General features: G+C 39.8%; 1 protein-coding gene across 1 annotated transcript; it reads right to left on the bottom strand.

Annotated features, from left to right (window-relative positions):
* Positions 1-1,089: 1,089 nt before the first annotated feature.
* PI15 (peptidase inhibitor 15) lies at positions 1,090-27,573 on the bottom strand. Its single transcript, XM_073329382.1, has 6 exons — positions 27,445-27,573; positions 26,542-26,883; positions 4,957-5,075; positions 4,485-4,617; positions 4,207-4,322; positions 1,090-1,225 (listed from the first exon to the last, which is right to left on the bottom strand). Exons 2-6 carry the CDS (start codon positions 26,812-26,814, stop codon positions 1,090-1,092), a joined length of 777 nt encoding a protein of 258 aa, XP_073185483.1. The 5' UTR covers positions 26,815-26,883; positions 27,445-27,573.
* Positions 27,574-27,642: the final 69 nt, after the last annotated feature.

Raw genomic sequence — 27,642 nt, forward strand, 5'->3', positions numbered from 1 at the left:
AATATAGTTATTCCCCTTCCTATATGGAATAGTTATAATGGTAAAAAGTGCCTTTACACTGATATAACTGCATCCACACTAATGGGGTTCTACAATGTTAACTACAGTATAGTTAAAGTGATACAACTTTCTAGTTTAGACAAAGCTTTAGTCAGGTTGGTGAACACTTGCAGTTCCATCATATTTCTTAGTGGTACAAGGGCCAGGAGGGCTTCCTATTCTTTACTTCTCTATCTCCACACAGGCATCATTGATGATAGCAGCAGTGGTGTGTGGAACTCCTGAAATACCTTTAAGTTAATCACTGTTGTGCATGGGGGAGCTAACGTAAGGCTGAATTCTGGAGTTCCTCCTGCACATATGTTTTCTCTTGCTCAGAGTCCCATTGACTATGCAGGAGTAAGCAAAAGTGCAAATGGGAGTAACCATTTGCAAGATGAGGGCAATGTATTCGGGGCGGGGGAGGAGTTGTACTTTTTTTGTACATTTGTACATTTTTCAGTTTTAAAGCACTGGTGTAGTTGCCAGTGAGCCTGTATCTATAATTTCAAATTTTAGACTTAAGTTGACAGTGCCCTTTTAAATTTGCTTTTAATATCAAACAGAACATATTCTTTACGAATCAGAGTAGCAGCCATGTTAGTCTGTATTCGCAAAAAGAAAAGGAGTACTTGTGGCACCTTAGAGACTAACAAATTTATTTGAGCATAAGCTTTCGTGAGCTACAGCTTGTGGCAGCTTGTAGCTTACGAAAGCTTATGCTCAAATAAATTTGTTAGTCTCTAAGGTGCCACAAGAACTCCTATTCTTTAGGACGTTACACTTTCTTAAGATGCTATAAGATTATCCTTCTCTACATGATCATGGCCTGAAATGGAGAATTATAGTTATACATTCCAAAGAGTTAAAAATGAATCTATACTGTACTCTGAAAGCTAATTATACAAAAGCATATAAAAAGAAAACAAGGGTATTATTACTATATATATATATATATATATATATATATATATAATATGTGCAAAATTCAATATACAAGCTTTTGTTTCTCAGCCATATTATTTAAAAATAATGTAAACTCGTGTTAACTTATTTAAACCAATATAAGTAGTTTGATGTTATTCCTGGAAAACAAAGATTGTCAGTACAAGCTGATCCATAACTAGGAGGGCAAGCGGAACATGGGACTCCTACTTTATATGGCGCTTCTCCAATCCAGTTGCCCCTGAAAATATAAAGTAATACATATTTTTAGTAACTTAAGAAAAAATATCACTTAATAAGTGCAAACTAAGTATGGGTGATGGATTTCCCATCATGTAGTTATAAAATATTTTCATATTGCATTGTTGACAGACACTATTTTCGGAATGACTTTTGCAACTTTGCTCTCTAGAAAGAGAAACCAACTGGAGGGCTCCTGTTAATAAGATATTAGTGTCACAATGTTGTTGCAAAGTTTTAAAACTTTCATTGATTGTATATTTGTAATGTTTATTTTCAAGAAGGGAGTGGGTCTTTTGAGGATCTTGTTATAGGGTTTAGCTGATCTGGGATCCATTTTGCTGGGTATTGAGTGTGAACTCGTGATGGTTTGCTCAAAGGAACTGGGAAAACAAAGGACTAGTCACAAAGGCATGTAAAAAGAGTGCAGGAACTGTGAGATGGTTGGCAAGTTTCACTGAAAGATGAAGTCAGGGGTCTATTGAGATTTCATGAGGACCAGGGATTTGTCTGGAGGTTGTGGGTGCGTAGTTTCTGCTAGAGGACCGAGGGTACAGGTAGGTAGCAGGCTGCAGAGGCAAGCATGAGGAGTGGGGAAGTCTCAAATGAGTCACCTGAATAAGCATCCAGACTTCCAGATGCTTATAAAAAGCTCTAAACTTTTAGAGATTGATCCATCACTATTGACTCTGGGATTACAGGATGGTCACTGGAGAAAGAAAGCTAAAATTAGATTTCTACTTAAATGTTGCATTTCACTAAGAAAAGAACCTTCTAATATATGTGTGATGTGCTACAGCAGTGAGTAATGCAGTTATTTGTGAAGCATTTTCTCGTTCCCCCCTTTCCAGCCAATAAAGATGGATCAAAAAGCCTAACTTTGGGTTGTGTCTTGGAAGAAAGTAGGAGTCTCTCAAATACTTTACACATTCTTATTCCTATTGCAAATGGGCACAGCAGACGGCACAAGCAGGGAACAGATACTGTAATCTAGAGGAAGTGCCACAAGTTTAATGTTGGCTTCATTCACTGTATCATGGGTGATTAATAGAGCTGTACATTAAGTATATCAGTTAATTACGTCTAAACCATACACACATTTTTAAACAACCTTTCTTAACACTGTTTCTGAAATCAGAAACTCAAGACAATGTGGACTTCCTGGCATATTTTTCAACCAGTTTATAGTAGGGTATACATCAGCTAATAGGAGGTATAGCACTGATGTCCTAGGAAAATTCCAATTTGAATAATGTTATTCTGCACCTCTAAAACCCCTCTCATTTAAAACGGTTACAGCGTCCTTCACTTCCTGCCCTCAACTATTGTATAGTTCTGTGGTATGTTGTGTAGTTGAGAGGTGCAAATGACTTAGTGATTAGTGAAGTGTGACCTATATGTAGATATACAGGTCCTGACCTTGAAGTCCTTGCCAAGTTTCATTCATTCTTTTCAGGCAAATTTCCACTGACATCAAAACAGGGACATAGGAATTGTCATGCCAGACCAGAATAGTGGTCCTTGTAATACCAAATCCTTTATCTGACAGGGCCAAATACTAGGGATGAAAATACTGGTCTCACTGACTTCACTGGAGCCAGGAATTCACCCAAAATACTTCAGAGGAAGATGTTAGAAACCCTTTAGGTTATGGGATAACCTGCCTATAGGGGATGTTTCTTCCTACCTCTAGTCAGTGAATAGTTGGCTTAAGCTCTGAAGGATGATAGCTCACATCTCATTTAAAACACTGTTTTATCTTATCTGGTGTAACTGCAGTCTAACCCCTTTTTAAATCCTTCTAAGCCTTGGCATCCATATTTAGCGGCCATGAGCTAATAACTTTGATAGAGAAAGGGCCTAGTAAAAACTGAGTTGGGACCTCAGGATTTCTTCTACAGATTGCAAAGTATGTCAGGATTTTCAGAACAAAGGAAACTAAATGTAACATATCATTATTACAGGGTTAATAATGCATCAAATAATGAATCAAATAATTCAGCAGTTCTCAACAATGCCTCTTATTCATTTGCCATAATTGAATGAAATGAATGATGTACCCTAATAATTTTGTAATTACTTTCTGTTTTTGTAATTTTTGATACATACATACACTATAATGCCTGGGTTGCTATTAAAGACAGGCTCAAGTTATTATATTTGGAACCTGATTGGAATATCAGTCCAAACATCCCCAAAGTGTGGAGATTGGAGTCAGCTCTAGTTTTACTGTCTGATCCCCCTCTAGTTCCTTTGCCACGATTTTTTATATTAATTGTATTAGTAAATATAAAGGACCTGCAGTCTTGTCTCCCAAAATAGAAGTGGTTTCTTCTTTGGGGTTTTTTTCCCCAAAATTTCCCTGTTTGGGGGTTGCAACTCTTTAGAGACAGTTAAAAATTATCTTCTTATGTATATGGCAGCTGGGACAATGAAATTACTGACACTCATTCACTGCCCTGTTCTTTACCACTTATGGGTCTGTGACATTTAAAGTTTATCAAAACTGTACTACTCATCATTGTTTATTTGGGTTGTTTTATACAGCACGATAGAAAAAAAAAATAAAAAAGAGACCTGAGGCGCTTACAGTTTAAGGCCCCCGTCTACAATGGGCCAGCTCATGTCAGTAAGTGCAAATCAACCAAAGTATGGATTGCAGAACTGGATTCCCTAACAAAGCCAGGGAATGAGGAGAAACAGGTGGAGGAAAGGAATAATGCAAAGGATGAGCATTACAATAATAAAAGATCATGAGATGTGCTTTTGTTAAATACACATCTTGTTATTCCCCTTTGGTTTGTTTATATACAGAAGTAGTACATTCTTATAATTCCAATTATTATATTTGTTTGGGGAAGCAGGCCCAGCATAAAAGCATGACAGGAATGCTAGCTGGAAAAAGGGAGTAAACAGTCCTATCAAATAACCCGTACATGCATGAAGTATAAAAGTAAACAGAATGAAAAGAAAGCAACTCACTTTGGGGCATAGTTGCATACCAAGTAAACAGCTCGTCGCCAAACAGATCCCCAGACATTCATATTGTGGCATGTGTGGACTGCGCAGCCTATACGGTTGGAAGTGGCCCAAACCATCTGAATAAATAATCATTATTCTTATGGTGAAGTCAACATTGAAAAGAAATATTATTTATTTACACACACACACACACACACACACACACACACACACACACATCACAGACAAGTCCAATTTTGAACTATAGATTGGTGAAGGATGAATGGAACTCATATAACCTGTGTATAATGTGTGCACATGGGTCCATAGCATCTCAGAGGGCATCTAGGGTTGCAGTCCTGAGGATATGGAAAAGCATAGTCTTTCACTTCATCATACCAAGGCTTTACCAGCTGAAGAATGGATCGATACCTAGATTAATTTAAAGACATACGTGGGGGGGAGGGAAAGTTGATTTTTCAAAACTTGTTATGTTAGAACATTTGGCCTGGCATCCATAGTACAGTCATTCACAAACTACTATTCTGTGGAGACCTGAAATCCTTGGTTACAGTAATATTTGCCAATGATTAATTCTCATATTCCTGAATGGAATGAAAATCTTTATAAGCTGTAAACAAATTGAGTTCTTGCCATCGCAGTAGCTAAAATGTTCAGACTGGTGTAGCTCCATTGAAATTGACACCAGCTGAGGATATGGCCCTCAATTTTTTTATAAAATAAAAGATTTACAAAATGACAGCTACCTACCTTCCAGTTCTTACAGATAGGTTTTGGCCCAAGAATCTCAGTAAGTAGGAAGGTCCATGGTCCCAAATGCATGTTGCAGCCCAAGCCTCTGCAGACTTGGCAAGAGTTTCATCCCAAACCTGACAAAGTAAAAAGTCCTTAGCAATGGTCGTGAAAAATGTAGACAAATGCAAGATGCAGGTATGATATGATATGATCAGGTCAATATAACATATCAGATTAACAGCTCAACACTTGAAGAAGATTTTTATAATGCTTGATGTTAAATCTGTGGTTCCCATGAAAAATATGTTGTCTGTCTTATAAAAAATAAAATACAGTGAGAGATCTCCAGCATCCACAAGAACATGGCTACAGCATGTATAGGGACTTGTCAGATCTATCAGAGGGCCAGACCACACCACAAAAGTCCAGCACCCCAAGTATGCACCTGTGCCCCATCCTGTAGGAGGAAGGGTCATCCTATGGCACTATTCTCCCAATCCACTTTCCAGGAGTCTTTGGAAGCTCTCTGTATTGGATAGAGTCCAGAGTGGGCAGTGGGGATCCCGTGAATTGTTGGGGAGCAGGGCTAAGAAGACACACATTGTCCTGTGGAACATCCTAGAAAGGATAATGCAACCTCAGATGGTATAACATATTCCATGAAACCTCCTACACACAGCAGGTGGAATAGCCAGCCTGGCTTCTTTGAAGCAGGGCCGGCTCTACAGTTTTTGCCGCCCCAAGCAGTGAAAAAAACTGCCGCCGCGAACGGCAAAAGGGAGAAGCTGCCACCGATTTGTTGTCGCGGCCGGCAGAACAGAGAGGCAGCAGCTGAATTGCCGCCGCGGCCGGCGGGACAGAGGAAACACTGCCACGGAAACACTGCCGCCCCTTTCTAACTGCCGCCCCACGCACCTGCTTGGAACGCTGGTGCCTGGAGCCAGCCCTGCTTTGAAGCCAGGTTGTCAGGAAAGTGAAGGACCAGAGTGGAGGCAGAGGGTGTCCTTGGAACTCATCCTCCAGGATCCACACTGAGCACGTGTTTCCATAGCTCATCCCACAGGGGATCAAATGCTATTCCCCAGTTCAATAATCAGCAAACAATTCTGTGAGGAGTTCTTTTAGTGATTTCTTCCCCCTAAGTTTTCTTCCATGATTTTTACTGTGAGAACAAATGATCCAGCACACAGTTTCTTATTACTAGGGATATTTGAATTAAAGGGGAATTTTTTCCCCTCAGGGGTTAAATAGTGTCTTCTGCTTGTTTCTCATTTGTTCACATAGATCTTTGGTTTGACTCAACCACAAACAGTTATGAAGTCATAAACAGAGGAATGTGTCAGTCAAATAATATAAATAGCAGCAATCAATAATCTCTTACAGAATGAACACATATTCAGGGTAATGCCTCTAATAATGAATATTTTACTAATATCATAGAATATGCGCAGATCCCAATATATTTAAAAAATAAAGTTGTGCTCAAGTAACAAAGTCTAGCTCCAGACTTAGATGCATGTTCATAATGCCTCAATGTTCAGGGTATTCCAGTTCAGGCTTTTGATCCAGATCAGTTTTAACAAAAACAAATAGAAATGCAAGAAAAAAACAAACAATCCGGATAAATATTTTATCCAGGCCAAAAATATATCTCTAAAAACAAAAGCAAACCGAAAACATCCAATGAGGCTGGAGAATGGAACATACACTTTGTCACATATGATGTAAGATGGACAATTGGGGATAAACATCATAGAGGACAATTTGGCACATAATGCCCATTTCTTGACAATGAACTAATGAGCTGCAATTGATTCTGGGAATTACAGACCAGTGAGAATGATCTCAGTTTTAGAAAAATAGTTGAGAAAAATCATTGACGTTAGGATTATGGAGTGACTCAAAGGTGCCCTCTTTTAGTGTAACCAAATATGAGATGCAGGAGAAGGAATTGATAGTTTTAAGTTAATTTGGATTTTCGAAGTGCTTTTGATGAAGAACCTTACAAGAATCTCTTGAGGAACTCTAGTAGCCACTGGAAGGAAGGAAGTCTCATCATGGATTAAAACTGGTTGTGTCAGGAAGCTAAGAGTAGTAAGAAAGTAAATAGCCAATTTTAGGTAGGATGCTCCAGGGATCCACAAGAATGTAACATATTTGGATGACATTTGGATTAGACTAGAGAAGAATCTGAGCAATTTCAAAAAGACCTAACCAAAATTAAATTATATTTGGGTAACTAGCTAATTATATTTGGGTAACTAGCAAATTAAATGCCAAGTGGACAAATAAAAGCCAATGAACTATGTAAGTATAGGCACGCCTGTCTGAGGAGCCTCTGAATCCTTTCACAGATACCCTGATTAGACAAACCTCTAGATACTTTATGCTGACTTTGAAGGATTGCAAATCCTATGATGCACTCCCTGGATGCTCTCTGGGACTGGACAAAGCTTCCTGGGTCAGAGACTATTTCAGGGGGTCAGCGGCCTCCATTTTGTGAGTACGGAACTGCAACAGACAGTTGCTTCTCCCCTTTGGATCTGGGCCAAGGAGAAACAGAGACAGAGTCCTGTGATTGAGTTGCCGGGCTGAAGACACATGACCAGGGCTAAGACTACACTACAGATGACAGCTGGTTAGTGCTGAGCCCTTGCTCATGGTCTCTGTCTCCACAGCTAGGCATTGAGGGCAGGAGCTGAAGACTGTCGGTTGTGCAGAAGATCTGAATCTGGCTTAGAGACCACTGAGTAAAGAACAAGTTACCCCTAAGCTATGGCTCTCTAATATAACAACTGTTACTGCAACCTACTACTGTGCAACTGAAGCTGGTCACAATACAAAAGTGCCTCGCTCCTTGTTTCACCTGGACTGCCTTTGCTGGACTTACCGAGTGCTGGCTTGAACTCCTGTTCGGCCACTGCACCAACACAAGAGAGGGCTCAGGACTGTAAACTTAAGGGCGAGCGCACAGTCAGGGATGGGGTGGTATAATGCCAAGAGTGTGGGTGAGGTTTATGCTGAAACTTGCTGTTTAAAGCTGCTGCCATTAGCTGAGCTATTACAGCACCACTACTGTTTTGGTGTAGATATAGCACGAGTCTATATGAGTCTGTTTCATTTTGTATTGTATGTTGGTAGGATAACTTTTAAGTAAAATTGTGTTGGTTTTATTCTGGGTGTTTATTATCTGCATAAGAGCCATTATTCATATTTGTGTACCTGGAGGCCACCAAGGTATACCCATAGGTGTATACTGTGCCTGTCCCGGGAGAGGCACCGCCAGCTATCAATATTCATAGGAATTAGAGGAGTAATGCAGAGGGGGGGTGAGGTTCTGTGTCAAGCAATGTGCAGGGGATCAGACTATAGGATCATGATGGTCCCTTCTGACCTTAAAGTCTATGAGTCTGTGGGTGACTAGAGGATTCCCACCTAATTGTCCATCTCATCTGGGACCCCCAGGGTCTCCATTATCCTTAATGATGTAAGGCAGAGGCAATGTGGGGGTAGTCACATGGGGTCACATGCCCCCTCTCCAGATTTCTCAGGCCACCTCTCAGGCCGCCTCCCAGCAGCAAGGAGGCAGTGACTCCCCCTTGCAGTGGTGCTGGCCATGTGTCTGTACAACGCAGGGAGGGAGGCAGCAGCAGGGCGACTGGCTGAGCTCCCCCCTACCCCGCTACATGGGACTCCTTCCCTGTTGCTGGAGTCCCAGTGCTTCCCACTGCTTGCTTTACAGACTGCCCACTGTGGTCAGTCACAGGGTTGGATGCAGAGGTAATATGTGGGGTAGTCACTTGTCCCCCCAGAATCTTTCAGCTGTGCCACCCCTCTCCCCCCATCCACAGTTATGTGTTACCTCTGGCAACAGATGAGGGTTGCCTGTCCCTGAGTAACCTGGGAAGGAAATAGGGGGCGGGGGGAGAGAGAGGAGAGTTACATAAGGAACAATTTAAAGGCCATGCTTTAGAAGGCTAATAGTGGAAAAAATTACAGTAAAGGTCCCTCCAAAAAGGCACCCTCCAAAGTGAACCTTCAAAACTTGCTGAGTTCACAGTCCTATGTGCCCAGAGCTGCAGTAATGGGGTTGTCCTGGAATAAAATGGTACTATAGTTCTAACTCACATCTGTGACTGCATGTGAAGATTTCAGAATTTTGTCTATGTAAAATTTATGAATGCTAATTGATTTTATGAAATTGCTGTTTCAATGAATGTCTCAGTGTATACTCAAAAAGAAAAGGAGTACTTGTGGCACCTTAGAGACTAACAAATTTATTTGAGCATAAGCTTTCGTGAGCTACAGCTCACTTCATCGGATGCATCAATTCTATGTGGATGGCTCATTAAGGATACTTCACTCTAACAATGGGCCATAAAAAATACTTCATATTGCCCATATAGCTCTCCCTGAGGATGCCTCAGGCACTGAGGGGGCCAATGGCCAACGCTGTGAGTCAGCAAGCCATGTAAGAACATGTGATATGCTCATGTGACCCTGGACTCCATCTTCGGACAGTAACTTTCCACAAACAGGGGCTGCAGGCTTTGGGACAGTAAATTTCCATGCACATGACAGAGGATATAAAAAGGCAACTGAAACATCTCCATTTTGTCTTCATTTCCTGCTTCATTTCTCTGGACTGGATTTCTAACAAAGAAGTTCTAAACAAGGACTGATTACCCCAATTTGTTTGAATGATTCCAGAGAGGCTATTGCAAGTTAGCAGTTTATTCCATCACTGCTACAAACTTGGTACAAGGACTTTGCAATTAGTTGTATGTATATGATCTATTAACCATTTATAACTCTCTCCTTTTATTATTAAACCTTTAGATTTTAGTTACTGAAGGACTGGCACCAGCATGATTATTGGGTAAGATCTGAGTTATATATTGACCTGGCTAAGTGGCTGATCCCTTGGGATTGGAAGGACCCCAATTCTGATTAAACTGATTTTCAGTAACCACTCATCATAAAGTCTAAGTGTCTGGGTGGAGAGCCAAGGGCTGGAATGCATAAGGGGGCTATGTTTTTGGCTTCTTGTTAACTAGGGTGGTGATACCGAACCTCATTTATGTTACTGATTTGGTAAACTCTAATGATAGAATGACCACCAGTTTGGGGTGTGTCTGCCTTATTTCTTATCAGTCTGTCCTGCATTTGGTATTCTCAGTTGTGACTCACTGAGACATGGTGACAACATGGTCTCCATAGATTTCTATCTAATACTAGACTTTAAATAGGATTATATATGAGCACTATGAAATGGATTGTAAACTGGCAAAGGATAATGATAAATAACAATGCTTTTTGCATTTGGAGATGGATAAATGTGTCCAGTGATATACTGCAGTGATTAGTGCTTAGGCTAGTTTTATTCAGCATGTGACTTGGAATAGAGAACAAAGAGTGTAGCTGCAGTTGACACTAAATGGGGAGATGTTGCAAACATGAATCAGGACAAAAAAATAAATAAATCAAGGGATTTGGAAAGGTTGAAAATATAGACAAGAAATCCCAAGGTTATATTCTCCACAGACAAATGCATCTGATAAAATGTAATCCAAAGAACCAAGATACTTCAAAGAAAGAAAGAAAGAAAGAAAGAAAGAAAGAAAGAAAGAAAGAAAGAAAGAAAGAAAGAAAGAAAGAAAGAAAGAAAGAAAGAAAGAAGACCAAAGCCCTGAGGTAAGTGGGAAAGTGGGATACCGGGAGGAAGCACAGGCAGGAATATCTGTGAGGGGAGGGCTCCTGCCTCATACTGGGAATGAGGGGCGATCAACAGGTTATCTCAAGTGCTTATATACAAATGCACAAAGCCTTGGAAACAAGCAGGGAGAACTGGAGGTCCTGGTGATGTCAAGGAACTATGACGTGATTGGAATAACAGAGACTTGGTGGGATAACTCACATGACTGGAGTACTGTCATGGATGGTTATAAACTGTTCAGGAAGGACAGGCAGGGCAGAAAAGGTGGGGGAGTAGCACTGTATGTAAGGGATCAGTATGACTGCTCAGAGCTCCGGTACGAAACTGTAGAAAAACCTGAGTGTCTCTGGATTAAGTTTAGAAGTGTGTGCAACAAGAGTGATGTAGTGGTGGGAGTCTGCTATAGACCACCGGACCAGGGGGATGAGGTAGATGAGGCTTTCTTCCGGCAACTCACAGAAGCTACTAGATCGCATGCCCTGATTCTCATGGGTGACTTTAATTTTCCTGATATCTGCTGGGAGAGCAATACAGCGGTGCATAGACAATCCAGGAAGTTTTTGGAAAGCGTAGGGGACAATTTCCTGGAGCAAGTGCTAGAGGAGCCAACTGGGGGGGGGCGCTTTTCTTGACCTGCTGCTCACAAACCGGGTAGAATTAGTGGGGGAAGCAAAAGTGGATGGGAATCTGGGAGGCAGTGACCATGAGTTGGTTGAGTTCAGGATCCTGACGCAGGGAAGAAAGGTAAGCAGCAGGATACAGACCCTGGACTTCAGGAAAGCAGACTTCGACTCCCTCAGGGAACGGATGGCCAGGATCCCCTGGGGGACTAACTTGAAGGGGAAAGGAGTCCAGGAGAGCTGGCTGTATTTCAAGGAATCCCTGTTGAGGTTACAGGGACAAACCATTCCGATGAGTCGAAAGAATAGTAAATATGGCAGGCGACCAGCTTGGCTTAATAGTGAAATCCTAGCGGATCTTAAACATAAAAAAGAAGCTTACAAGAAGTGGAAGGTTGGACATATGACCAGGGAAGAGTATAAAAATATTGCTCGGGCATGTAGGAATGATATCAGGAGGGCCAAATCGCACCTGGAGCTGCAGCTAGCAAGAGATGTCAAGAGTAACAAGAAGAGTTTTTTCAGGTATGTTGGCAACAAGAAGAAAGCCAAGGAAAGTGTGGGCCCCTTACTGAATGAGGGAGGCAACCTAGTGACAGAGGATGTGGAAAAAGCTAATGTACTCAATGCTTCTTTTGCCTCTGTCTTCACTAACAAGGTCAGCTCCCAGACTGCTGCGTTGGGCATCACAAAATGGGGAAGAGATGGCCAGCCCTCTGTGGAGATAGAGGTGGTTAGGGACTATTTAGAAAAGCTGGATGTGCACAAGTCCATGGGGCTGGACGAGTTGCATCCGAGAGTGCTGAAGGAATTGGCGCCTGTGATTGCAGAGCCATTGGCCATTATCTTTGAAAACTCGTGGCGAACCGGGGAAGTCCCGGATGACTGGAAAAAGGCTAATGTAGTGCCAATCTTTAAAAAAGGGAAGAAGGAGGATCCTGGGAACTACAGGCCAGTCAGCCTCACCTCAGTCCCTGGAAAAATCATGGAGCAGGTCCTCAAAGAATCAATCCTGAAGCACTTGCATGAGAGGAAGGTGATCAGGAACAGCCAGCATGGATTCACCAAGGGAAGGTCATGCCTGACTAATCTAATCGCCTTTTATGATGAGATTACTGGTTCTGTGGATGAAGGGAAAGGAGTGGATGTATTGTTTCTTGACTTTAGCAAAGCTTTTGACACGGTCTCCCACAGTATTTTTGTCAGCAAGTTAAGGAAGTATGGGCTGCATGAATGCACTATAAGGTGGGTAGAAAGCTGGCTAGATTGTCGGGCTCAACGGGTAGTGATCAATGGCTCCGTGTCTAGTTGGCAGCCGGTATCAAGTGGAGTGCCCCAAGGGTCGGTCCTGGGGCCGGTTTTGTTCAATACCTTCATAAATGATCTGGAGGATGGTGTGGATTGCACTCTCAGCAAATTTGCGGATGATACTAAACTGGGAGGAGAGGTAGATACGCTGGAGGGGAGGGATAGGATACAGAAGGACCTAGACAAATTGGAGGATTGGGCCAAAAGAAATCTGATGAGGTTCAATAAGGATAAGTGCAGGGTCCTGCACTAAGGATGGAAGAATCCAATGCACAGCTACAGACTAGGGACCGAATGGCTAGGCAGCAGTTCTGCGGAAAAGGACCTAGGGGTGACAGTGGATGAGAAGCTGGATATGAGTCAGCAGTGTGCCCTTGTTGCCAAGAAGACCAATGGTATTTTGGGATGTATAAGTAGGGGCATAGCGAGCAGATCGAGGGACGTGATCGTTCCCCTCTATTCAACATTGGTGAGGCCTCATCTGGAGCACTGTGTCCAGTTTTGGGCCCCACACTACAAGAAGGATGTGGATAAATTGGAGAGAGTCCAGCGAAGGGCAACAAAAATGATTAGGGGTCTAGAACACATGACTTATGAGGAGAGGCTGAGGGAGCTGGGATTGTTTAGCCTGCAGAAGAGAAGAATGAGGGGGGATTTGATAGCTGCTTTCAACTACCTGAAAGGGGGTTCCAAAGAGGATGGCTCTAGACTGTTCTCAATGGTAGCAGATGACAGAACGAGGAGTAACGGTCTCAAGTTGCAGTGGGGGAGGTTTAGATTGGATATTCGGAAAAACTTTTTCACTAAGAGGGTGGTGAAACACTGGAATGCATTACCTAGGGAGGTGGTAGAATCTCCTTCCTTAGAGGTTTTTAAGGTCAGGCTTGACAAAGCCCTGGCTGGGATGATTTAACTGGGAATTGGTCCTGCTTCGAGCAGGGGGTTGGACTAGATGACCTTCAGGGGTCCCTTCCAACCCTGATATTCTATGATTCTATGAAAGAAAGAAAGAAAGAAAGAAAGAAAGAAAGAAAGAAAGAAAGAAAGAAAGAAAGAAAGAAAGAAAGAAAGAAAGAAAGAAAGAAAGAAAGAAAGAAAGAAAGAAAGTATTGATTGTATTCAGCAAACTAAGGGCCTGTCTCTGGAAGCCATCCATATACGTAACCCCTGTGGACTTAAATGAGTGTTCCACATAGACAGGATCACAGCCTAACTTTCTGTCTGGATGGCAAAAGAGAAACGTGCATACAATTTCAGGCTGTGCATGCAGAAGTATCTTATCAGAGCAGGGAAGCAGTAAGGCCCTCTTTTTATGGCATTGATGAGACCACCCCTAAAATACTGTGTTTCTTTTGATTTATTAATTAATCATTATTCATTTTCAGTCAACAGTACAAGTTGCTAGGAGTTGTGAAACATAAAATAAGACATAATTCTTTTTATTACTGGCTTGAGTGAGGCCAGAATTTCATCCCTGTTGTTGTTGTTTTTACTCTCTTCAAGCAAGAAGTACAGTAAATCCTATCATTCCCATCAAGTACAGCAAATAGCAGAGGAAAGTGTAAAAAATACTGCTAATAATGAATGAACTGTAAGAAGTGAAACTAGTATTCTTTCATAAGGATTTTTCAATATAGTTTGCTAACAGTTACAAACAACCTCCATTCCCGAGGTGTTCGTAACTCTGAGGTTCCACTGTAGCTTCCATAGTGCCCAATTTGTAGCTGTTAACAGCATCCTGTCACACCATGAAACAAATGTCTTTGAGACAAGGAAAAAAAATGTATTTTCTAACTTTGCTGGGGATGTCTGCAGTCAGAAGTCCTCCATCACCATTGCTTTCACAAAATCTAATGCAAGCTTGCTAAAGAGCTGCTGACTTATACTATACATAGGTTTCAATTTCTAGATATATTTATTTCTTGGTAATTTCCCAAGAGCAAAGTGCACCTTTTAAAATGGTCTCTAAACAAAATTACTTCTGTTTTATTAGTGAAGTAAAATATTTAATATGCTTATTCTTAAATACACTATTGCACTTGGCAGCAGCTGTTCATGACAGTTTGAACATACAAGCTTTGCTAAGGGCATCTGTAGACGATGAATGTGCAAAGTCATGGTTAAATTATACTGACTAAAACAAAACAAATTGTAAAATCAACACTCTCCATTTTTCTGAGTATGCTATTGGGATATATCAGACTTTAATGACTCAGATTTTACTGGCCTGCAGAGAGCACATACCATTTTCACTCTGTACACGCACCTCAGCAGTTTTCTCTTGCATTCATTGAGTGCCTGCTATATGAATACTCAGTTATAATAGAATTCATGTCACCTTTTTTTTAGGTTTGCTCTTTTGGAGGAGTACTTACTGGTTTCAGTGTAGAGCAGACTAACGTCCCACTGTAACCTATCTTGAAACGACACATTATGCATTTATCACTGGATTCAAAGTTAAGCATTCGTCTAGGGCTTGTCTATGTGAATATTTATTTTTCGGCAAGATGGTCTGTGAATCTACCCTGTGCTAACCTCCCGTGCACTAACTATCTATGTGGACCCTGCTGATGCACACTAACAGTTTGGGAGTGCACTTAATCTACTCCCATTTCAAAGCAGTGTCTAATTCAGCACCCATTGACTTCAATGGGGGCAAAATGAAGTCTGTGATTGTATTCCCTCATTATGTTCAGTCATCATGGAAAAGTGGGGTCATGTAGCGTTAACAAGCACAGCTAAATGTTTCAGCTTAAATGCTCTCAGCAATACAATATGCAAACCATGCTGATGTTTAAACTGCTACTGTCAGATGTCAGAGTTCGCATCACATTAAACTATATGGAGCAATTCCTTTCAGAACTGTTGTTTCAATTTGTCTGTTTGAGGAATTCCTGGTAGCTCATGAACCACACTGCATCAGGTGACAGCCTGAAGGTTTTCTTAACTAGAAGGGCTAGAAATACACACACACTCTATGTATATTTAATGGAAGCTTAAAATCTGTGCAGATTGAAGGGTCTACAAGAGAAGTGCCCATGTGTGAGCATTGGTTCAGTCCCAGTCACAGCCCTGGAGGAGCTGGAGTTGGTATACAGACCTCTTTCAGTCCCTGGATAGCACTGGAAGAAGCATAGGGCTCTTCACATGACACCCCATCAACTTCTCTAGACAGCTTAGAATGGTATTGACCAGTTCTGGAGGCAGCTACATTCAGCCTCAAAGTCTCATAGCCTAACACAAGTCAAAAGGGAAAACCAGTAGAGAACTTTGAACCTCAGACTGGTGCATGGAGAACACCACACTCCACTTGATGAAAATAAACAGGCAATCCCACACCTCTGTGTGTATGTGCATATATTGCTTTTAAATGTTATAATAGAGTATATTTCTTTGACTTGATTTATACTGACACAATCGTTTCCTCCCTGTTATGAAAAATTATCAAAATTCCACCACTGGATAATCTTGTACCAAAGGAAAAATCCATAGCCACTCAATAAATCAATCGCTCACTAAAGAGGTAGTTTTCTACCTCATCTCCTTAATGCATTATCAGAGAAACAAAGATAAGAAGATGCATAATTTTAACCACCCATATTGCCCCTATCATCACTGAGATTTATGATCTGACTTTTAAATTCTGCAAGACGTGTTGTGATTTTTTTTTCCCCTTGGAAAGAAATTACTGCTTTATTCCAAATTCACCAGCAAGGTCTGTCAGCAGTTTACTAAATTTCTTATGCTTAGGAGTGTTGTTACGATCTTCTTTTTAGTGGCTTACTCCAAAAGTGGACTACAGTAGAAAAATTTCTTTGAGCTTTTTTACGGGAAGGTAAAATAGCATCGATTCAGGCAGTATCTCTATTTTTGAGATTGTGAATAGCTCCTTAAGCCACTAATACCTATTTATAGTTGAAATGGTGTTTTTAAAGCCAGCTCTTTAACTGTGTCTATTGCGTAGGAGTTATATTTTGGTGATTGAATTCCTGATTTTGGCGATTGAATGCAAGCAAGTATTCCAGCAAATATATAAATGAGTCTCCGAATTTGTGAGAAGTCAGACTCAAGATCCATAAATAAAATATTTTCCTTTTTTTTCAAGGAAATCAGTAACTTTAAAAAAGTTAATTTAGTTGAAAAGGCATTTTTCCGTTGGAAAAAAGTTTTGATGGAAATTTTTTGACCAGTGCCAATGTTTTTATCTTAATCCTCTCTTACTATGATGTGTAAAAAGAGAAAATAGGAGGTACAGCATTCTTCTTTTCTCCTACTCTACAAAGGGTAGAAGGTTGTCTGGAGCAGCAAGAGGTGCTGGAAAGGTAAGAGGGCATCGTGTAGAAAGGGACAAATCAGGCAAGGTATTCAGTGATAGTACTGGCACTTCTGTCATGCGCCCGTATATTTCTGCATAATTTGTGCTTTCATTTAAAATATTTAAGTTTCTAGCCCTTATAATCACAAATAAAATTTTATAAATATGAGTAAGTATAGTGTTGTCTCCCTGCTAAGAGACAGGTGCCTTAACTGGCCAATTCATATTAATGGGATGTTAACTCTGAAAGGTAATGACAATGCTTTAAATTACATTAGTATTAAACTACTGATCATTTTAGGAGAAATGTTGAACTACTCTGGAATACTGGAAAGATCTTAGGTTTATGGGACAAGTACAGATGGAGTTTAGCCACACTCACCTCTGTTTTCTTACTGGTCCCATGTTGGTATGAGATCTTAATCTTTCCTTGCACAGATAATAAACTTGCCCAAATAGAGAGATATTTTAATTTGACCAATTTAAATAAATCACTTTGATGTAAACTTTTGGAGTAGAGAGTCTTTCATGTGTAGTTGTATACATACCTGAAACCTTAATTGCACATGCATAATTACAGCATCAGATTGTGAATAAAATGAGGAGATAAGTAATTGTGAGGCCATGTGTACCCTAAGAAATCAGGAAAAAGAAAAGGAGTACTTGTGGCACCTTAGAGACTAACCGATTTATTTGAGCATAAGCTTTCGTGAGCTACAGCTGATGAAGTGAGCTGTAGCTCACGAAAGCTTATGCTCAGATAAATTGGTTAGTCTCTAAGGTGCCACAAGTACTCCTTTTCTTTTTGCGAATACAGACTAACACGGCTGCTACTCTGAAACCTAAGAAATTAGGCTGACCCAGCTACGTTGCTCAGGGTTGTGAAAAACCCACACCCCTGAGCAATGTTGTAAAGTTGACCTAACCTCCAGTATAGACAGTGCTAGGTCAACGGAAGAATTCTTCCAAGAGTTTACCAACTCTTGGGGAAATGGATTAACTACAGCAACAGAAGAACCCTTCCTGTTGCTGTAGTGAATGTCTATGCTGCTATAGCGATTTAAGTGTTGACATAGCCATATTGTCATGCAAATATAAGCAACATCCTCTTGGCTACTAACATGCAGACTTCTTTTATATTTGTGGCCTCATTTACATTATATTTGTGGCTGCTGATGGATTTTTCTTTTCAGTTAACAAACAAAAAACAAACCAAACCAAACCACCACGATGGCCCAAAGAGAAAACGGCAGGTACTTTTACTGATGGTCCATCAAAACCATTACATTTTTTACATCAAATTGCCCATTTTATTTTTCACAAGACAAACATTTTTGCTTATTTATTCAACTGGCTGTGCAGATCGGAAATACTTCTTCATAAAAAGTAAAGCCTAGGGAAGGAGAAAATCCTTTGCAAAAAGACTTCTCTCTGTGACAAAAAAGAAATAATTGGGGAATGGGAGGGGGAAATGAGATGACTGAGGAATGAAATCCTTGGCCCCTATCAGCTAGGCTGTCTATTTTGTTCTTATATAGGTTCTTATACCATGCTCATCACTGTAGCATCTGAGCTCCTTCCTGCGGTGCATGAAGCAATGTGACTACATATTTGTCATGTGTTGTTGTCTGTACAGCTAGAGTACAGCTACAAATGTAATCATGGGGAGGAACAGCAAACATGTCCTGCTGCTGTCCCATTGTGCAGGGCTTTGTCCAAGGTGATTCACTCAGTGTGCAGATCCCAACTGGCCATGCTGGCACGCACCTAGTACCCCTTTCTATGGAGACCTACCACATTGTGAAGAGAGATGCAGAATTCCCCTGCACAGATTCTCTGCTGGCCCCTCTGTACAGTGGACTCGCAACTTTTAAAATGTTTTCAGATATTCTGTGGATATGTAGGACCCCCCCCACACCCAGTATTTGGCCCTAAGCTTAATAAAACAACCAGCATTCCTTCTGCTTGCATGCTTTTTTAGCAGGGTGATTGAAAATGCCTCCTCTCTTCTCTCTCATTCTTTCAGTACATACTGTGTGATGAAAACATATGAGCTCATTGGAATTTATATAGACAGATTTGGCAAGCTTTATATATTTATTTGGGCTGTGAGATCATTTGGATTCAAGGCTGACTCTCTCTAAGAATAAGAATACTTTCTTTGCTCTCAACTGCCACCTGTTAGAAATATTACTACGCATACTGTAACTAATTAGTACCTAGTGTGTGTCTAAATTCTGCCTTAATACATGCAGCATACATTTGAAAATGTAGGTAGAAATTCTAAAAGTCCACTTTGTAAAGAAAAAATGCTCATTTATCACACAAGGCCACCTGTAAGATGTAGTTCCATTTTGGATATTATTGCAAATAAATATGAGCAAACAGGTTCACATAAAATAACCCAAAGGGAAATTGTTCTGAGTTTCAAAGACAGTTGGTTAACATTTAAAATATATAACACAGCTCTGAACTTCTGGTAAGCAGAATTGCTGAAATACTACAAGGAGGAAGGGTTGCCAGCCCTCCAGGATTGTCCTGGAGTCTCCAGGAATTAAAGATTAATCTTTAATGAAAGATTATGTCATGTGATGAAACCTCCAGAAATATGTCCAACCAAAACTGGCAATCCTACAAGAGGGCCGCTCCTATGGTATTCATTTCCAGCATGACCAGGATCAGATGTCCTCGAAATCTAACAAAAAGCCTGCTGTCATGAGACTTCAAGCCAATTTGCAGAAACAAGAGGGACAGATAAAGTTTTATATAAATATCTACATTTTTGGGTACCTATTCAGTCCAAACCTATACTCCTAACTGTTTCAGGTTTGCCCATCACTAATGGCCAAATAGTTTTCTTTCAATTCTCTGTTTTTCTTCTCATCTTTAGAACTAGGCTTTAAAACAGTAACAAGCAAAGAAAAAAAATCAGTAGGCTGACAAATGTAATAGTAATAAGTTTCTTTCATATGTTATTATTTGTGTATCTTTTGGAAAAGTCAAGTGAAAGAGTTACAAACCTCAAAATATTCAGTGTTTTCCTAACCTACTCCAAGACTCATTTTATTTGGCACGATCTTACTCAGGAAGAGGTACCAAGGGGATCTAACTTTATCCAACTGATGATCATACTGATAATTTGCCAAGAGCCTGAAGGAAGAGTCATTTGAAATCTTTCATCTGAAATATTTTCAAAGAGAAATGTCTTTTATTCAAGAACAAAAATGTTAAAGGAAATTTTGTTTCTCTCAAAATTATCCTCTTTTATATGAAAAACCTGAAACTTTTCTAGTTTTGGTATATCAAAAACTTATTGTTTTGGGATTTTCATTGAAAAACAACATTTCAGAGAAAAAAACTTCTTCCATTTCCTTTGAAAATGTTCATGGAAAATACTTACCATTTTCCAAACAATTCTATCAGAAAGAGAGATGTAACATACATAAAAGACCCTATAGGAGCTGCTTTGTTCTTCAGAATAGAAATATGGTCCAAGGAGTGATAAGTCTCAACATGTGATGCTCCATCTTGATACAAGTTGACAGGCATTGAATGAAGATATAGAGAACCATTGTTCTCTGGGCCACACCTTCACACTCAGGGTCAAGCTGGCTCTGGGCCACATTGGAGAACTGCAGAGGATGTATGAACTATAGTAAGCATAACTGGACTGCACCATCTAATAGAGAGCAGGTGGTGTCTCAGCAGTTTTTGTCTCTTGCTCTCTTTGGCATGCACATTTCCACAATTCTGGAGAACACATTCTCTTTCTCAGTTTTGTCTCAGAGGTAGAAAGAGGATAAAAATGTAGAGGTTTGAAGTCACTACCTTCTCCATTCATGTATGAAGCTAAGTACTTTGTGTACTTTGAATCAGGAGTCTTGTGAAAAATGTCTGTCTTTGTTTTTAGCCAAGAAATTCAAGAGGTGCTATATTTAATAATGAATGAATGTTCAGTTCCTAGGGCTCAGAGTTACTGCCTTTCTATCAGAAACCTCACTAGGTTTTTCTTTTCCCCCTCTGACTCAAACTCCCAGAAGGCTTTCTGCTGATATTACATTTACATAATGTAAATATTCATCCACACTTTACCATAGACACTCCAAAACATTTATGCCTAAAACAAGTGAAAGGAGTTCTCATGCCAAAGCAAATTTAAACAGGGCATTCCTTACCATTTTATTGTTTGAGAAGTTCTTCAAATTTTGCAGAGAAGGGATGTTTTCCAGTGGAGGTCTTTTCTGTTAATCTTTCAAACTGTTCTCCAATCATTCACTATGAAACACTTCCTGGCTTTTATTTTTGACATACACAGTAAGAGCTTTACTTGGTCTGGTGGGATGCTGATTCACTCCCTCAGGTAAGTGAGAGCATCCTAAAAGCTGCTCTGACTTATGCTGGCTGCCAGTGGTCCCCGAGGTCAATACAGCAGAAGTGGACCACTGGGGCACAGGGAAGCCACAACTAAGGCCCCTTTACACTGCAATGTCCCCTGTCCAGACACCAGATCCTTGTACATTAGTCCTGAATACGCCAGATTTAGAGCCAATTTGTTCTGCTGGCATGACAGAAAGCAGCCTTAACATAGGGCAGAATCTGTGACTTGTCTGTCCATTACTTTATTTCAAGCTTTACCATTTATATTTTTGAGATTTTTGAGAACTATGTGACTGAGACAATTCAACAGACATAACTTCTTGAACAAAGTCCACTGTATGTTATTCCTGTGTTGGTACTATTGAGGTAGTTAGCAATCCACCAATTAAAATTATTGGGCCTAATTTTCATTTACACAAATGCTGCCTTTCACTGCTCTGGTAAAGGAGCCTTAAAGTGGATATAACTGTAATTTACATGTATTATCAATAAAAACATGGTAGGACATAACCTATGCAAAGAGATTAAAGACATTTGATATGTATCATACAACCTAGAGAAATGATGCAAAGAAGACAACTTTCTGTAAATACTTGAGAGGTAATGATATGAAATGGAACAGGGAGATACATTTGATTAGATGGTTACAAACAGTACATAAAGAGTAATAATCTCTTTGGAAATATTTAGGTTAGTCATTTGGAAATCATTTCTAATGCTAATGTAGCCCCTATTTCTTTTTCTTATTTCATGATGTTCAGCCAAAAACATTTCACAGGTTATACTAAGGCAAATTATTTGCTAAGAGATGTTACTGAGACATCATCACTATGCATGTTCAAGAGTAGACTGCCATATGTGTTTAATGAAGATGACAGTTCTGCAAGGGGTTGGGACAGACTGTATGAACTAAGAGATCCTGGCCAACCCATTATATATGACTCCTAAGGGAGTTTATCCTACAATCCTTACAAGCATAGTTGATTTCAATGGGATCATGCACATGAGCAAAGGCAAACAGCTCAAGAAACAAAACATCTTCTGAAATATATGAAAGAAAAAAAGAAACTAGTACATTGACACCTGCAGCAGTACTAGTTGCATAATGCTAATGTGCCAAAGTCTATAAACAACAAGGCATTTTATCAGCAGTGCCAGAGTGCTGTAGGACAAACCAACTAATCTCACTTTGTTGTTTTATGATGAAAGGTTTTCAGGTGTCAAATAAGCCTCTTTAAGGTGCTTGGAATGGTAAGCAAAATTGCTTCAATTTACTTGACCTATCCACCACCCAGTGTGTACTTCAAAAGCATCTTCAAGAGTAACTGGATGGCTAGGAATGTTTATACAGAGACTTTCACCTTTAGCTCTCTAGTTTTAATCCAACTAATAGTATTTGAAAGTTATGACCATTCAATGGATACTTATGGCATTCTGTGAAATGAATTTGGGAGCTCAATACAGCTCTTGGTGAACCTGAAGATGCTTTCTAAATACACACTGGGTGAGATATCAGTTGGAAACTAATAACTTGCAGGTCAATAATATCACAGTGAAATGTATGTAGCAACATTATAGGCAAAGTTATGAATTTCCCCTGTATGATATTGTTAGCACATGTTCAAATGCACACAGTCCTGAGTAGGCAAAAGTTGTGAAACAGGAAAGCAAAGGAATGTATGTTTACCAGTAGAATCAGAACTGGGCCCAAATAGATTAACTGATTTTAATAATCTGTTTGCAGTGTTGCTGTAGCCATGTTGGTCCCAGGATATGAGAGAGACAAGGTAGGTGAGGAAATATCTTTTATTGCACCAACTTCTGTTGATGAAAGAGACAAGCTATTGAGCTATATAGACCTGAAAATCAGCTCTGTGGAGCTTGAAACCTTGTCTCTCTCACCAACAGAAGTTGGTCCAATAAAAAATATTACCTCACACACCTTATCTCTCTCTTTAACACTCTGCATCAGATATTGCTTAATACAATAGGTCTGATTCTTTTATTGCTTTCCCTGGTGTAAAACAAGAGTAACTCACTTGAAATCAATGGAGTTACACTTGTGTAAAACCCATATAAGCAGAAGAAAACCAGGTCTCAAATAATAATGTCAGATAACACAAACCTTTCATGTTTGCCAGTGCAAAATCCAAATAAAAATGTTAGGACCAGAATGTATGTGTTTTACTTTTATATGTCTGAGACTGATGCATGGCAACAATAAAAATATATCCCATTGTCCTTATCAATTTGGCTATCAAACTAAATGTGTCATGGAATCTCAAGAGGTCTGGCAATAAGTTAGCTGGCTACCGTATACAAATCTTGTGCATTCTTGGCCTTTCCTCATATCAGGAGTATAGCCAAGAGAAGCCCTGTAACATGTAAGAATTTAAGACAACAGGTGTCTCAGCACAGCAGATGACATAATGCCCAATGGATTCAAAGTATTACTAAATGTAGAGATTGCACGGGAGGCAGAACAGACTTGGGGTCGGAAGATGTTAAAGGAGACAAGCATGCATGGGGGGAGGAGCAGAGAATTGATGGGGTATGAGAATTGAGTATGGGGTCCTGTGTTAAATCCTAAACCCTTATCAGTAGAAGGGACTGAGAAAGTGGAAAGGAATAAGAATATAGGGCCTTTATGAGGAAAAAAAGGATGCAATCAGGGGGAAAGAGCAGAATGTGATTTGTTTGGACAGTGGGGAAAAAACAAGGAGAAACAACATATTTTTGGGGTTTTTTTTCCAAATCAGTTTGCCCATCCCTATTTTGATGTACTATATGAAATGATCCACTTTCAGCTTGCCTCACCAAGATGTCTACTCAATGCACTGAAACAGCATCCTCAGGTATTTCAAAGTTCTCCTGCATCTGACCTGCTTTTCCCTTATCTTAAGGTGACTAAGACAATGATTGCCCTTTTGCAGGGGCCTCAGGGTAGGATGACATAATTCTGTGAATGTTCAGCATGATACATTTGGTCTATTGGCAATGACAATATGTCCCAAATATTGTATGTAGGAATGGATATTGAATATCATAACCTCATAAATGTAACAGAGACCTGATGTTCCCAACAGCACATTGCTGATGAAATTATACATACTGAAATTTCATGAAGAAATTACATGGAGGCCTCACAATGGAATCCAAGCTTTCCATAAGACTCCAATAGAATGCTGTTGGGTGAGTGGGCAGCTAGGTGAATTATTGGTAGTGTCTTGAGCTACAACTTGCAGATCTAACTGAATTGTGATCTCTAGTCCTTTTGCCCAAGTTCTCTGAACTCTGAAAGAGGAAACAATGGAACACATCACTGCCACTGTGACCCCTGCTGACTAATTAAAACAGGAAGCAGTGCTTCAGAGGAAGCGTAGTTTTTGTCTTGGTGGCTACTGAACTGGCTGATGCTGAAAGCAGCATAGATACAACTGCTGGATGGCTGGTTGCAAGATATTCTAGGTGAGGAAGGCAAGAAAAGGAGTAAAATGTAGCTTGTCATGAATTTCACCCCTATTGCCATCGGCAGGATCTTGCTTCTTTGTCAGACCTGTCAGCTCTAAAGGTCACCACTTCGGGGTGAAGCCCAGCAGAATGCCCAGCAATATGCAATGAAGCCCTAGCAGTTTCTGAAAGGTGTTAATTCACCCAAATAAATTAAATGAATGGCGCCATCCTCCTCTTTCCTGCTCTTCACAATTTCTTTACTTTTGTCTTGTGAATGATTCTTTTACAAAACCCATGAGAATATGATTTTTTTTCCTGACATTGCTTTTGAAGCGAATTTCAGCTGGTTTCATTGTAGTCAATTGCACAGTACATTTCCAAAAGACACAAGGCAAAGGGAGGGTGAGGCTAGACGGCCCTTCTCCCAGACATCACAGTGATGTTTATTTATACAGAATCAATAGAAACACATCAGTCACAGAATTCAATAATTAAAAGGCTGATTGAGCTTGACTTTTGACCTTCTTATTTTTTTCTGCCTTTGACCTTTCCACTTAACCAAACGTCAAACTCAATCTCCATCAGAGACACAAGCCTGATGCTGCAAGGTTTGGCACAATCTCAGTTCTCTGAGGTGCCCTTGGGAGATACTCAGCATGTTGCATGATCAAACCCAGATTTAGGTAACATCTGTGACAGAGAGAAGTCCAAATTGTTAATCATTAGCTACTAAAGAGGAGGAGTTTGTTTTTACTACCATCATCCCCTTTTCTGCATGTCATGTTAGTGGTGTCATGTTTCTTAAATCTGTTAACCAGCTGTTGTCATCTGAGATGCTCCTGTGTCTTTAAGTGAATATTATACTCCATAAACAAAATTTGACTGCCCTTTAAAAACAATGTGAATTCTTTACTTAGTAAGTAAAAGGACTTCTGCTTAACTGGCCTATTTTTTACATTAGAGTAGTAAAGTATGCATGCATTGAAAGTTGAAACACATATTACAAATACACTGGCTGACCAGTCATTTCAATGACAAAGCATGAAATCATAATGAGGAAATAACTAGTGTGTTCAGTTAGCATACTGTAGGGAAAGATATTTCCCAGGAAGAACTTTAGCCAATAGAGGGAAAAAATACCTAGGGATATCATGAACACTGATTTCTGAGTAAATACAACATGTTTAGAGAAAAATTTTAAACAAGTACTGTATCTGTCAGAGAAATAAAACCATTATATGAATTACAAAATATGCATGCAAAATGAAAACCATGATCACCAGACAAATCAATCTCTGCAAATAATATATGTGGAAGAGACTAGCAATGTTCATGGGATGAATTTTTTTAAAAAATACACCAGTGTTAGGACTTAGTGTTCTCCCTAGTAATTCAGTAACTGAACTATTAATAATTAGGATCTTAATCACTTGGTTTAGATGCTAATTATTTAAAAGCAGATTGTATACCCCTTACTTACCCTCATGAGCAGTGACTAACATGAGTAACCCTATTGACTCAAGTCCCATTGACTTTATTGGAACTACTTGTGAGAGTAAATGTTCACCAGGGTGAGTAAAGGGTTCACAATTTGGCTCTTAGCTCTTATTATTGTTCATTACAATACTTCAGCTAAAAAAAAAACATGTTATAGTAAAGCCATACAGTGGTTACAAATCATTTGTTTACTGAACTAAAAAATGTTGGCTTGGCTCTGGAAAATGAAATCACTGATTTATAGTCTCTTATATTTTCCAGCAGGTCTAATGAAATGTTATTCCCCTCTCAGAAGTAAACGAAAAACCACTTACCATATACTCCATGTTTGAAGCAGGTGGAAAGACTTTGCCTCGGACTTGATTATGATAATCAAGGATGGCAATCATGTCATTCTGTGAAATGTATCGCTTCCTCCTGACTTTGGGGATCTTTTCAGAGTCCAAGTGAGCTGCCAAAGCTGCTTCAATGTCAGTGAAATTTTTGTTTGAGAGGAATAGGTCAGTGGAATTGGGTAATGCTATTGCACTTGTTTCACATAGAATGAAAAATAAGAAGGCACAACTGATTGCAGAGATTACTGTCATTTTAGGGCCAAGGGAGGAAGATAGGCCACAGGGTTGCTCAGCTTTAAGGCAGGAGAGCAGAGAGCAGATCTGTGGAAAAAAGGTGTCAAAAGATGTGATTCTATACACAAATTTATGGCTTGATAGCAAAAAGGAAACTTTTTTCCCCCTAAGATCAAAAGTCCCCCCCCCAACTTGTTAAATCTCTGATACAAAGCAATCTAGAACTATTCCTTCATAACACAGTGTATGAAAGTGAACATTCATATGAAGGTTTAAAAACTAAGGTCAAATAAAATGCCATCATATATGGACTGCCATAATTACAGATACACATTCTGCACACTGACTGTACTAATACACACCATCCGTTTTTTACTACACACCATACCCCTTGTTCTAACTGGGCAGACTGCAAGGAATCTCACAGAATTTTATTTACTGGGGATGAAAAATACATTCCAGGGCATGTCTTTTACTGCTTGCACTCATGGTTCTGATAATGCCTCACATACAAACTAACAGGCAAAGAACATAAAAAGCATGAAAATAGGACAGCTTAGTAATAATATTCAAATCTCACTCCAGCAAAAAGTGATGAACCGTAATAAAAATGCATGCAAAGCAAACTTATTGAGCTGAATGGCTTACCTCTGTGTAATACCAAAAATCAATACAGTACACTGTGATCCCAATTTATACAGCTCTTTCGTATGCTGTAGTGTGAACTCTTATAATGAGGACTGTGTCTTGTTACAAACCCTCAAAGAACAAAACTCTGCTAGTTTTGAAGCTGCTGGCTACAGGAGCTACTAACAGCTTTTATATATTACAGACTGTATGATCCAG

The sequence above is a fragment of the Lepidochelys kempii genome, chromosome 2, assembly GCF_965140265.1.
Source record: "Lepidochelys kempii isolate rLepKem1 chromosome 2, rLepKem1.hap2, whole genome shotgun sequence".
In the NCBI taxonomy this organism is placed as follows: domain Eukaryota; kingdom Metazoa; phylum Chordata; order Testudines; family Cheloniidae; genus Lepidochelys; species Lepidochelys kempii.

What these genes read in the sequence shown, in the direction of transcription:
- PI15 (XM_073329382.1), bottom strand. Translation starts at nt 26,814, where the DNA reads ATGACAGTAATCTCTGCAATCAGTTGTGCCTTCTTATTTTTCATTCTA. An exon ending in CTTCAAACATGGAGTATATG is followed by an intron (nt 5,076 to 26,541) that starts GTAAGTGGTTTT and finishes TTACTTTGTCAG; the next exon opens with GTTTGGGATGAAACTCTTGC. An exon ending in CTATCTGTAAGAACTGGAAG is followed by an intron (nt 4,618 to 4,956) that starts GTAGGTAGCTGT and finishes AAATTAATCTAG; the next exon opens with GTATCGATCCATTCTTCAGC.